The sequence below is a fragment of the Bemisia tabaci genome, chromosome 2 (assembly GCF_918797505.1).
Source record: "Bemisia tabaci chromosome 2, PGI_BMITA_v3".
In the NCBI taxonomy this organism is placed as follows: Eukaryota; Metazoa; Arthropoda; class Insecta; order Hemiptera; family Aleyrodidae; genus Bemisia; species Bemisia tabaci.
In genome coordinates, this window is record NC_092794.1 from 73,063,044 (window position 1) to 73,077,013 (window position 13,970).

At 42.8% G+C, this 13,970-nt stretch overlaps 1 protein-coding gene across 2 annotated transcripts in view; it reads left to right on the forward strand.

Annotated features, from left to right (window-relative positions):
• LOC109032023 (putative fatty acyl-CoA reductase CG5065) overlaps window positions 1–13,970 on the forward strand; it is a 92,322-nt gene that overhangs the window by 49,431 nt on the left and 28,921 nt on the right. Inside the window, exon 1 of one of the 2 annotated variants that reach the window (XM_019043915.2) lies at window positions 13,628–13,806. The exons of the other annotated variant lie outside the window; for it this stretch is intronic. Within the exon in view, the coding sequence (XP_018899460.2) occupies window positions 13,724–13,806 (83 nt within the window). The 5' untranslated portion in view covers window positions 13,628–13,723. Of the gene's footprint in view, window positions 1–13,627; window positions 13,807–13,970 lie in introns of those variants that run through there. 2 annotated transcript variants of the gene reach the window in all.

A 13,970-nucleotide genomic window follows, 5' to 3' on the forward strand; every position in this document is an offset into this window, starting at 1 on the left:
GTACTTCGTATTGGCTTTGGCTGGCCTGAGCGTTGGCTTGGTTGCTCCTGGTCACCTCCAGTACTTGCTCTAACTTCCTTATTTTTGCTATCAATCTCTTTGTGACTCCGGCGTAAAACTCGTCTGTTTTCTTGGTTTTCTGGAAAGCTCTTTTTCCCTGCTTACTGTCGGAGTAATATCGTTGTAGCTCTTCTTGCAGGCTCTGAACTCTCGCCCACTCTGCTGCCGCGACGTCGAACTCTACATCGTTTACTTCTTCCCTAATCTGCGGTGTGAAGAAATCTTGGAGGGACGTCGTTGACGTGCGTCTCGATTGGTTTGTAATATCGAGTGGGTCATCGATTGGGTCCACATATACAATGTCTTCGTCGTCTTTGTTTTCTTTGATCCTTTTTGCTTCTTCTTCCGCTTCTTGATCCCTTGTTCTTTTTCGTTTAAGTTCCACTTGTGCTTCCATCTGCTCTTCTTCTTTCTGTTTTCTTGTGTCCTCCCCGGGGGACTCGCATTCTCTGTCTTCCACTTCTTTGAATTCCATGTGGAAGCTCCTTTCTGTTCCGGTCTCGTCCGAGTCGCTTTGTGTATATTCTAGTTCCGACTCCAGACTACTTTCTGAGGAAGGTGATGAAATTCTGCTACGTATGCCATTTTGTAGCCTTTCATTATCTTCTTCTTGTCTTCTTAGCATCTTTTTGATCTCTCTCTCTCTCTCTCTCTTTTCCATTCTTTTCCTTGTTCTTTGTTCTTCTTCCCTTCTCCTTTGTTCTTCTTGCTTCTCCTTCTCTACTTTGGCTAGCTCTTCTTTCTTCTTCTCTTCTTCCTTCCTCCTTAGTTCTTCCGCTTTTTTCTTTTCTTCTTCCTTCTTTTTGGCTAGTTGTTGTTTTCTGATTTTTATTTCTTCTATCCGCTTTTCCATGTTTCTAATTTCTTCTGCCATTTCTTCTTCCTCTCGTATGTTCTCACTCTGGTTCTTCTTGTACTCCTCGAATTTTTCTAGTTTTCTCCTCTCTGATTCCAGCGCTTCTTCTTCGATGGTTTTAGCTTTTGGAGCATCCTTCATCTGTTTGTATTTTTCTAGCTTCCGCTTTTCGGTTTCTCTGGCTTCCTCTTGTTCCTTTTCCAGGTTCCTCTTGTTGTTTCTTTTCTTCATCTTCATTCCCTGTCGGGTTTGCTCCACTCTGGAGATTGCCTTTTTAATCTCCGTTTCCGAGTCTGCTGTTGAATCCTCGGTTCGGCTGTCCACAGCCCTTTCTTTGTGTTCTCCTTTTTCTTCGTCACTGCTTGATGATGTTTGACCAGTTGGAACGGCCATAGCAATGAGGTCGTTCGGGGCGATTCTGCTTCCATGTCCCGTCTGCTCTTCCTTCTTTACCTCGCTGTTCGCTATTACGTGCTGATGTCTTGCGAACCATATTATGTATTCTGCCTCTGTTTCTTGGTGTGTACTTCCTCCCGACCCTCGTTCAACAGGGCTGCCGGAGCTTCCCGAGGGCCATCCTCCTCCTTTCCTGCTTTCTTTTCCCGATCCGCTTTCAACAAGGCTGCCCAAGCTTCCCACGGATCACCCACCCCCTTCCTTCCTTCCTCTAATCCTTTCCTCGAAGCCTTTTCCTTTCTGGATTGCTCCTTTCAGGACGACCCCTTTAGTTTTTTCGAGACTCCACTGTAGCTTCGCTTTGTTCAGCCACGTACGCAGTTCCCTCATGATTTCGTTTAGCTTGAGCTCTAGTTCTTTTTCATCGTCGGATTCTACGAGTATCACTATATCGTCTGCGTACGCTATTATACTGACCCCTTCTCCAAATTCTCTCTGCAGGAAATCATGGAGTAGTATTATCCAGATTATCGGGCCTAGTACACTTCCTTGGGGGCATCCTTTCTGTATCTCGTAGATAAACCGCTGTAGTGTTTTCCCCACTCTGATGCTCCTTCCGCGGAGGTAAGGCAAAGGGTACAGCTGCAAGCTGGCTAGTGCCGATGTGAAAGGCGCCGGCCGATGATTGCAACTCATCTATGAGGGAACGTGGGTCCCCTCCACTCTCCATCGCAGGAGTCAGGTAGCCGCGCACGGTACGACTAAGTACGAAGGCGAGAAAGTGCCATCAGGCAACGAAAGCCACTGGAAACGAGACGAGGGATCTCGGCTTCGGCGAAACACCCGAGGCGTGCATAGGCGCCGCCTCTGGTACCTCCGCAGAGGTTCGGACGACGGCCTGGCCGGGCCAATTCCGAGCGGAGGCAGGGATGTTATCCACACATCCCGAACTGCCTGTGAAAACACCGACCGACGTGAAAACTCGGCGGTAAGTTAAGGCGACCTTGTCCCCGAGGTCAGCCCACCAGTGCTCAACTGGTACGTGCAGAGCAGGGCACGGCTCCGGAGGTAGTAGAAAATCGAACTTCGGTTCGAGATCTCCCCCCATTGGCATCCCCCCGGGGAGGGGCGCCCGTGACCGATTTAAGGGAACCTGATGTCGGTAACCGGCGTAACGGCACGTAAAAATAATAAATCTACTTTCTTCTTCTTGTCCGTATCTACTAAACAGAACAAAGATAATTAGAGAGGATAGCCAAACTAGGCCGAACGGAAGTCAGGAGGCAAAGAAAGAATGGAAAAAAGCAGAGGAAAAGTTACAAAGGGAACGAATAAACATGACTAGAGAGATAATGGAAGAGTTGGGAAGGAAGGGAAATTTTAAAAAGCGTGACAAAAGAATGCGAGAAATTCGAAGTAACACACGTAGGCTACACAAAGTATCTACTAAAAACGAGTCTGAAGAAGTATGAGCTCCAAAAGAGATATATAAAAACCTTTCTTAGAGCGGTCCATGGCGATCCCTTCGAGAAGGTGCTCTCGGAAGGACTAGCAGACGAGGGAATGTATATCTGGCTCCAAGAAACGGAGATAGAGAAAATAGTATGGTATGCGCGACACATGTATATGCTGGCAAACGTAGAGGTCCAGCATAACGCGAACGTAGGGAAACAGGGAGAAGACGCGGTAGTTAAGCTTACGCCAAATGATCTGGCGGCGATGCAAGCGCTAGAATAGAACAAACGGTGTTGGAAGGAGTAGGTGTGACTATGGTCAAGACCATGAAGGAAAGTATGGATATCGCACTGGAGGCACGCACGGAGGTTGAAAGCGAGGTAATGAACCGATTGTAAGTGTGGAAAAGACAGATAGAAAGGACGATAGAGGAAAATACGGAGTATCAGAGGGCACATTACACGGAGTTATCGGAAAGATTGGCAAAAATGGGAAACAAAATAACGGAGATAGTGGCGAGTGCATAAGCAAAAGAGAAAAATAGAGCATTGGAAATGAAGGAAATCAAACAGGAAATTGAAAAAATTTGGAAAACAGGAATACGGATAGACAAAACAGCGGAAAGTAAAGGGAATGAAGGAAATCAAACAGGAAATTGAAAAAATTGGAAAAATAGGATCGATGCAGGGTCAGATAGAGAAGCTAAAGGAAGCAATGGTGAAAAAGAAAGGGATGATGAAAGACATGGCGAGTAAGGCAGAAAGTAGTGAGAAGCAGAGAAGGCTGTAAAAGACATCGAAAGACAAATGGAAAAAATGCAGAAGGAAACGAAAGAGGAATTAGGGGAATTAACGGAAAAGATAGAAGGCATCAAATTGACGGCTCCGGAAGGTATGGTTTCGCAAATACAGGAAATAGAGAAAACAGCAAAGGATACAATGAAGAACATGGCGGAGGCACCAGGGAAGCTAAAAGGAGTTAGTGAGGCTGCGGAATCAGTGAGAAGCGCGAGAGAAAAATTAGAGGGTTTTAAGGAAGTAGTGGAAATTATTAGGGACACGGGAGATAAATTAACTAGGATCGAGAAGAAGCAAATGGAGATGGGCGAGGAAATTAGTACTTTGCCGAGGGAACCAAGTTTAAAGAACTCGTGCAGCCAGATGGTTAAGAATAAACAGGAAGTTGGGAGCAAAGACGTTAAGTTCATTTTAGAGGACGCTGATGACCCAGATGGCAAGGAGGTTAAAGAAAAGGTAAAGGACGCGATTAAAGATCAAGGCTGGATGGTACAGGGACTAGCAAGAACTAAAACAGGGGCGATCCTAACGGTCAAGGGAACAGAAGAAGAGGTAAATAGGAAGCTGAAGGAAATCCCGGTAATCAAAGAAGGACAATTAACAATGCGAGAGGTAAAGGATAAGAAACCAATGGTCAGAATTAACGGTGTTGACGCGGAACTCAAAGAGGAAGAATTGGTAGCGGAAATTTATAAAAAGAATTTTAAGGGTTTCATTGGACTTCCGTAGAGGACGGACGTGTGTCGCTCTGCTCCGCGCAGCGCTCTCTGGTGGTGTTCGATCGAAGCTCAGTTTCACGTCGTCAGGTTGACAGGTAAATTTTGTTTTTTTTATTGTTTTCTTTTGTTCCCTTAGGGTTCCAAAAAAGGGCTTGTAACAGGGGCAACTGCGCCCTGTTGTCATATTTTTGCGGCGTTGCCAACAATTTCTTAAAATCTTTTATTTTATTTGTAAGGGGCCAAATTTTCAAATTGGGGCTTAGTCCTTGAGGCAGAAGGGTTCGTTAGGGCTTAAGCAACCGATTTGGGTGTGTGAGGCCCTTCCCCTTCCCCCCCCCCCAAAAAAAAAAAATCGGGTGTTACGTAATTTTGAGTGATCCAGTAAATTTCGAATTTTGATCCATGTGCGGGGCGGGCCGCTCCGCACACGGGGGAGTAGGCGGGAGATTCAAATAGCAGGGGAAAGTATAAATTTCGACGGGAAATTAAAAAAAAACTAGGAAAATGTTACAGGATAGAGATTCACGCGGAAGAGACATAGGTTCATAAGGAGAGGAGGAGTTCCTGTAAGATGCCCAGTAGAGTACGAGGGAGAGAGCCACAAAGGGAAGAGAAGAGAAAGAAAAGAGAGAGACTAGAGAGAGAGACGAGAAAGTTTTAGCAGATGATCAAGAAAGAGGAAGACGAGAGCTGGAGAAAGTTCGTCACGGAAAGAGACCGCACCAACCCATGGAGCGTTATATACAAGATGTCAGCCAACAAGATGAAAACCGAGATGGTACTGAGCGCTTTGAAAACCAATAACGGAGAAGAGACCAAAACGATGGAAGAGACCCTCAGGAAGCTCTGTAACAAAATGTTCCCGTCCGATCCCCAGGAGAACGACACGGAAGAACACGCACAAGTGGTGTTCCCCGGAGATCCAAACTAAACTCGAAGAGTTAGGCACACTGAGTTTCGGAACTTGGTGCGGGGGCGAAGAAGGAGAGGTGCTTCAACTGCCTAGCCTTCAACCACGCGGCACGCCAGTGTACCGACACCGGTCCAACGTGCTCCAGGTGCGCAAGGTTCGGCCATACGAAGGAGACCTGCAGCGATAAAATAATAAGATGCATCAACTGCATCGAGAAGAGCTACGCGGACGTAAATCACTATGCGACGGACAATAAATGCCCAGTTTTCCGAGCAACTCGCGGACTGAATAAAAATAACAAACAATGACAGCTCCGCGAACAATAGTAAAAGAATGCTTGGAAATAAAGCAAATAAACATAGGCCGATGCGCTCAGGCGGCGGTGGGACTGAGAATAAGCAACTCGAAGCAGCACATAGACATAACCCTACTACAAGAACCCTAGTGCCCGTTTCTCGGCTCAGGAAGCCGCATAGAGCTTGTTTTATTATTGTATCAGCTTATCTGCTACTGGTTCAAAATCAGTGGTTTATCTCCTAATGAAAGTAAAACATAAATTTACAATACTCTTTAAGGTATAATAATGTATCTAATTTAAGTCAAATTAATATTTCAGAAACAACAAAAATACCTGTTAGCAATTTTACACGTTTCCTAGGTTTAAACATTGATAGTATACTTAGTTGGTTCGACCATATTGATTATCTTTTAGGGAGAATACAAAGACAAAAATGGGCCTTCAGAGATGTAGTACATGCCGTTTCCCATAGCACGGCGCTGATCTTCTATCATTCAAACGTTGTTTCCTTACATAGATGCGGCCAACCGCTTTGGGGAAAATGCTCCAGAGCTGATTCTGTATTTATAGAGCAGACAAAAATGTTACATATAACGTAGTACACTAGTACAGTGCACAGAGGGCAGCACTGTTGCCTCTCACTTTGTAAAGGGGGTGGCCCTCTAGTCCACCACTGAATATACGCGGGGATACGCTCTAGCATCATCGCTGGCTCACATCTTTCTTTTCCCCCATTTCCTCTTTTTCTATTTTTGCTACCAAAAATTATTAGTAGGTATCATATTTAATAAGCCAATTAGGTAATCACCATTATCGAGATCTGTTCATTAGCAACAACTTATTTACTCTCCCTTCACTGTACATTTTTGAATGTTTGAAGAACTTATTCTGTCAATAGTGGGATCTTATCACCAACAGATCTGACCGTAGGTCATACAAATAATACTTGTCACCCATCAATCTGCAACATTCCTTCTTCTCTTGTTTCAACCGATGCCAATGTGCTTATTCATCAATGCAACTTTTCAATGCACTCCCTTTAGTCATCAAGATCTCCCTCCGTTCCAATGATATTCAAGCTTTCCTTAGTGAAATTAAAAGGCTGATGTTAGAAAATGCCTACCATGATTTTAATGAGTTTCTTTTTACCTACGTTCTTTGAATCCCTTTGTTTCAAAATTTTTCTCACTATTCCTTGGTATCAAGCCTGTTAAGGACCTATGTATTATGTATGTATACGTACGTAAGTACATGTATAATGCCGTGCTAAGGAAGAACGCTCGAGAGTTGCCCGATGTCCCTTGATAAAACATATATTTTTGACAACATTCATGCATACTTTTCCTTGAAATTTTCAGATATTCTACATTAAATTGCGTAAAAAACTGTCTGAAATTTTTGTATAACAATATTCACACTTTTCCCAGTAATTTTGGTTGTTATCGGATGAGACTTGGCAGCGGCGTTCTTCTTTAGCACGGCAGTATACCTACAGGGTGTCCCAAAAGTCCGTACCCCCCCCCCCCCCCCCCTCGTAACTTTTGAACAGCTAGAGATAGAAAAATGAAACTTTGGGAATGTTTCTATCTTAAAGGGGTCCATCTTCTATCCATCCGTCTGTCCCCCCCTCAGGGGGGGGGGGGGGCCCAACTTTTTTTTTCAAATGGTAACCCTTATCTTGTGATACATCATTAGAAGGAGCATAAAAAACTAAGTATTTGGGCGCAAACCGCAAGTCAATATCTTAATTTTTGACCAAGTTATGATACGTCAAAGGTCAAATTTGACCTATTTTCAAAAAATCATATCTCCGGCTCAAATTATCGTAAAGAAAAAAATAAAACGGGAAAATTTACTAAATTGTAATCACTTTCAAGTAAAAATCACAGAAATCACTTCAAACTAATTTTAAGGGGGGGCTTTGGACCCCTCAATACGTCATGTTAAAGATCATACGATATTCTCGCGAAATGAGCCAATTTCCCCTTACTTTTCCTCAACATTATCTTGGTAAGTTCAAAATTAGTTAAATATTGCGTTTTCAAGTCCCCAAATTTTGAACAAAGTTTTAAAAAAATGAAATTTAAATGGTTGAATTGAATCACCTTAAATTTCGTTTTTTGAACTTTGCCCGAAATTTGGGGACTTGAAAACGCAATATTGAACAAATTTTGAACTTAATAAGATATTGTTGAGGAATAGTAAGGGGATATTGGCTCATTTTGCGAGAATCCCATCCCACCTATATTAGTTACCCGACCTATGTCAGCAATTCTTTCGTTCACGATAACTATCGTTAGATTTACGTTAGCTTCTTCAAATTTTGCAATATTGTCCATTTTGGTCTTATGAAGAACTGTATAAATTTTCGGTTAAATCGCATTTACCGTTTACTTATAAACGGTAATTAACGTAAGTGCCCTACTTACGCTGTTTTCCACTAAACTGTTTTTATGAAAGTTCCATTCCTTGGTTTCCTTGGTAACCTTTGTTTGCTATCAGCTGATGTTTTATTTCAACTTATTTTTTTCTTTTTTTCATTTTTTTTCTTTCTTTTTTTAATAAATCATTGCTAGGTTAGTTCTAATTTTTTTGCCAGCATTAATTCTACCTCCCCCCCCCACCCGCAGCTAATTTTTCTAGCTCCATCACCCTCTCCCCACAACTCATTTTTCTATCGATTTTATCATTTTTTTTGTATGGCATGTCTTGCTCCCCTACCACCATTTTTTCGGGGTTGTAGATATTTTAGCGGCCTCTAGACCCGTGACTCCCGTCACGGGCATTTCGCGAGAATATCGTATGATCTTTAACATGACGTATTGAGGGGTCCAAAGCCCCCCCTTAAAATTAGTTTGAAGTGATTTCTGTGATTTTTACTTGAAAGTGATTACAATTTAGTAAATTTTCCCGTTTTATGTTTTTCTTTACGATAATTTGAGCCGGAGATATGATTTTTTGAAAATAGGTCAAATTTGACCTTTGACGTATCATAACTTGGTCAAAAATTAAGATATTGATCCGCGGTTTGCGCCAAAATGCTTAGGTTTTTATGCTGTTTCTAATGATGTATCACAAGATAAGGGTAACCATTTGAAAAAAAAATTGGGGGCCCCCGCCCCCCCCCCCCCTGAGGGATGGACAAAAATTTTGACCCCCCTAGAAGATGGACTCCTTTAAGATAGAAACATTTTCAAAGTTTCGTTTTTCTATCTCTACCCGTTCAAAAGTTACGAGGGGGGAGTACGGACTTTTGGAACACCCTGTATATAGGGTGTTTCAGACCACCCGTACCATGCCTTTTTCTCGGTTGGTATAGGTCGCACGAAGTCGGAGATCGCGGGGTTGAATAGGAAATTGACCCAAGGAATCCGAATTTCGTGGTCCCGAAACCCCCCCACCCCCCCTTGGGAGGTAAAGGGGGGGTCCGATGCTAAAAGTCACGGTTCCCGACCGAATTGCGGATAGATCGCATCAGAATTGAAAAGCACGGAAAATTTCCACGTGGATTGACCCCTAAAAATCCGAAATCGGACCATCCAAGGCCCAAATTTGATCCCCTAAAGAGGGGGACAGTACCCCCTCCATAATTTCTCTTTGGTCTCAAAATTGACGTAAATTCTCCAGAAAAAGACGGTTTCCCAGGTAATCGACCTCGAGAAATCCAAATTTCATGGTCCCGAAGCTCCTCCAGCTCCCCTTGGGGGTTAATACGGGGGCCCAATTTTAAAAATCGGGGCTCCGTTCCGATTCGCAAATTGATTGCATCCAAATTGAGGAGCAGAACACATTTACATCTTAAGTGACTCCTAAGAGTTCTAATTGACCCCCCTGAACGGCAGAAAGTAACCCCTGAGGAAGGGGCCTCGCCCCCGCCAAAAATTTCTCAGGATTCCTCTTGGTCGCAAAATTGACGTCGATTCTCAGAAAAAGACGGTTTCCCATGTAATCGACCCCGAGGACTCTAAATTTCATGTTCCCTGAGCTCTTCGGGTCGATTACATGGGAAACCGTCTTTTTCTGGAGAATCGACGTCAATTTTGCGACCAAAGAGGAATCCTGAGAAATTTTTGGCGGGGCGAGGCCCCTTCCTCAGGGGTTACTTTCTGCCGTTCAGGGGGGTCAATTAGAACTCTTAGGAGTCACTTAAGATGTAAATGTGTTCTGCTCCTCAATTTGGATGCAATCAATTTGCGATTCGGAAACGGAGCCCCGATTTTTAAAATTGGGCCCCCCGTTTAACCCCAAGGGGAGCTGGAGGAGCTTCGGGACCATGAAATTTGGATTTCTCGAGGTCGATTACCTGGGAAACCGTCTTTTTCTGGAGAATTTACGTCAATTTTGAGACCAAAGAGAAATTATGGAGGGGGGTACTGTCCCCCTCTTTAGGGGATCAAATTTGGGCCTTGGATGGTCCGATTTCGGATTTTTAGGGGTCAATTCCACGTGAAATTTTCCGTGCTTTTCAATTCTGATGCGATCTATCCGCAATTCGGTCGGGAACCGTGACTTTTAGCATCGTGACCCCCCCTTTACCCCCAAGGGGGGGGTGGGGGGGTTTTCGGGACCCACGAAATTCGGATTCCTTGGGGTCAATTCCCTATTCAACCCCGCGATCTCCGACTTTCGTACGACCTATACCAACCGAGAAAAAGGCCTGGTAACGGGTGGTCTGAAACACCCTGTATGTACTCCACTGTTAAAGCCTGACTTGTACAACAGCTCCATGCTAATGAGCTCACTTCTTCCAAAGAAAATAATTAAATAAATAAAAAAAACTATGAAAATTTCAGTTAACATGCAGACGGTCAAAATCGATTGTTTTTGAACGTCTGCATGTGACTGAAATTTTCAGGTTACTCGGCTTAGGAAGCCGCGGAGAGCCTTGGGACCATGCGTAATCGATTCATCGCCTTCAACTACATAGAATCCGACTGTAATCTTGAATTTTTTTTCTACAACCACAATTGAGGAATATCGACAGGGGTCCTTCTGTCCATCTACAAGAGGTACAAAATTTTTCGGACTCGCTGACGCGACCGGCTCGATGCGTAAACAAGCGTGGATTACTAAGGTAAAAAAAAAAAAAAAAAAAAAAAAAAAAAAAAAAAAAAAAAAAAAAAAAAAAAAAAAAAATAGTAGAGAAAAACACCTACATCGCAGCATGATAGGCGTCAGTTTCATTTCATCGGAACTTTATTTTAATTGTTTTGAATAACCCGTCGTATCAAGTGGGACGGTGGGACCCAACCCGTGAAAATGAAAAAAAGGAAATCAACGAAAACGTTTAGCCTCTCTCATTATCTAAGCTTTTCGCTAAGCTCACTGTATAAACAAAATCCGTGATTTACATGTAGCAAAGTTAATCGAAAGAGTATCACATATACCTAGTTTGTGGTATTATAGGTTGACTGGTGAGACTGCAGCCGACATCAGGGATAGAAAGGCACCGATTCAATGAGAGCATCGAGCCGGTCGCGTCAGAAAGTCCGAAAAATTTTGTATCTGTATCAATGGACGGAAGGAGAGGAGAGAAGAACCGATGAATCGTTTAAATTGTTAAAATGCGCGAAATTCTGGAGTAACCCCTTTCGGAGATGGACGCGGTATACGCACAAGTCACGCTTGTTGTATCCCGCATGTATGAAGGAAGAAGTAAATGCTCCCGCTCTCCTCACAAGCAGCAAGAAGAAATCAGTTTCGTGTGGCTCGTGTATGAAAAGGTCCAAGCGAGTCGTGCTTGTTGCGGAACTCATAATGGAGATGTTGCATGTGTGAGGAATTTGCGATTTGACAATTGATTCCTAAGTAAAAGTTCGCGAGAAACACGATGGTGCCACTGATTTTCCCTGAAATCAACTCCCAAGCTCGAAAAAAGTTCTCAAGTTGAGGCCAAAATGGAGGAGATATCCCACGCTATCCTGAGAGTCCACGTCTACATCAAGACAAACTCTCCACGCAAAGATAGGGAGCAAATACATTGACAAGGCTGCCACTTTATTTGGGGACTCCAAAATTGAAAACACAGCAACCCTGCTAAAGTATTTGCTCCCTATCTTTGCATGGAGAGTTTGTCTTGATATAGAGGTGGACTCTCAGGATAGCGTAGGATATCCCCTCCATTTTGGCTTCATTTTGAGAGTTTTTTTTTGAGCTTGGGAGTTGATTTTAGAGAAAATCAGTGGCACCATCGTGTTTCTCACGAACTCTTACATGTGAATCAACAGCCAAATCGCATTCCTCACTTATGCAACATCTCCATTGTAGGGCTTGGAGGACAAGGCGCAAAAGTGCAGTTTTTACTATTTCGAGAAACTACATGAATCCATATGGCGGAAAGAAAGTATAAACCTACTTTTGGATGTTTAAAAATTGGAATTTGGAAGCGAATTTTTCACAGAATTTGCATTAAGACTGGTTATACTTGAAATTATTACTATCTCAATTTTTTCAAAAACTGCACTTATGCGCCTTGTCCTTCAAGCCCCTCAATTATCTTTCCTATTTGCTCAGTGATACTTGGACTATATTTTGCAATTTGGAACTATATAAGTAAATTCCTAAGTAAGTAGCAGAGGTTGCAACAACTTGCAATAAAATCGTTTGATTCTTGCAACTAGATTGATGTGCAGATTACCTACTCTCTCCCTCGAAGGAGCTATCATTGTTGGAACTAGTAGCAATTAAGTTGAAACATGTTTCAACTTCAAAGTATTGCTGGTTGCCTATCTTTATAAATTTTAAACAACTTTGGTTCAGCAATTTTGCAATCTCAGCAGGTTGCAACTTTGTCTTCCGATGATCGCTGAAAATCGCCACTTATCAACCAAAAGTTGACCGAAAGTTGCAACTTTGTTGCAACAAATACCAACATTGTTTCAACTTGTTGCAACTTTTACATTGAAAAATGCTACTTAGGTTCTAGCCCGGTTTAAAAACAACGTATTAGTTTCCCCATGCACATAAGTGTTTTTCCAGAAATCCAGAATTTACACTTCCAAATTGCAAAATGCAGTCCAATTAGCTCAAGCAACACCGTTAGGAAGAGGGAGAGAGCTAAGATAAGCGAGATAATTTATCCCTCAAAATCAAAATTGGATTTTATCTTGAACCGAAAACATTTCAGCTGTGCTATCATAATTGAAAAATGCATAAAACTCGTGGCGACATCACGCGTCATAAATACTTTTTTAACCAGATTTCCTGTTGATCTATTATAGAGTTCAATGAGTTTGAAACATGTTGTGAGAAAGTCATTGCATCTTCCTTCGAGTTATTTAGTCGAAGAACCATCATAAATCATGGCAATGGGCGATGCAGCGCGGCCAAGCCGAGACTCACCGTATCCAGCAGCCGCCATTGGGTCGGACCGCATAGCGATCCAGGGGTGGACCCCGTAGTAAAATTATGGCCTCTGTTCTATTTGAATTTTTATGCTTTTCCATTTCAGAGTGAACAATTTTTCTCTCTGACTCGCTTTTTTAAGCTAATTGCAGATTTCGTGGGAAAAGCGCAATTTCAAGTAAAATTCGACTTTCCCAGCTACAAAAAATGGAGAATTTGCAGGTGTCTGAAATTTGATGAATTCCGTGTTTAAGTCGACGTTACCAAGTGAGCTGAATACAAGGGTAAGTACCATTGGCTCATAAATTGAATAATTATTGGAGGAGATATGACAAAATGATCTAATCTGCTAAAATACATGCGTTTAAATGGGAAATGCCGCCACTAGGCGGTGCATTTTCTCACTTTTAAATCTATTTTCATACGATTTCCAATAGCAGAAAAAAATTATAAAAAATACTGCATAGTCAGCTCTTCAGCCACTTTCAGATTAATCCATAAAAAATTTGCGAGCAAATTCTCCATTACCGCGGTATCTCATTAACCGGAAGTCACAAATTAACCATTATATAGTGGTACTCATAGGAAATTTTGTGTTCTTTATTAAAAGTCACATGACATTTTTCCGTAGGATCGATTGCTTTTGACGTACAAGTGAAAAACCGTTCGACATGTTATTTTACATAATCTGGCAGCCCTGCGATCAAGGATTAAAAGTGCTCTCCCCGTCAACGATTACGCCTGATTATCTGGACATAAAACTGCAGGTTACCGTCCGCCTCCGTTTCTTAAGCTCCTGTTCATCAGTCACTGCTCCTATTTTCTCGCCGAAACCCGCCGATTAGTGCCACGCGACGCGCTTTTTGTGCCGCCGAGTGCCACGTGATGCGACGTGACAGCTCACCATCCGACATGACGAAATCTCAAGAGGGGAGGAGGAAGGGGAAGTCCACTCACTCAGGGGCTCAGTGAGTAGTTGCCGTCTTTTATTGATGGTCAAAGTAGAAAGCACCTATCTTCACTGGCCAAGTTACAGATTTTGTCGTCCTCCCTCGCGAGGGAACGTCACTGAAATCTACGTTTAATCTCAGGCATACCGACTCAATGTTTTCCTTCCTCAACATGCTTGGCG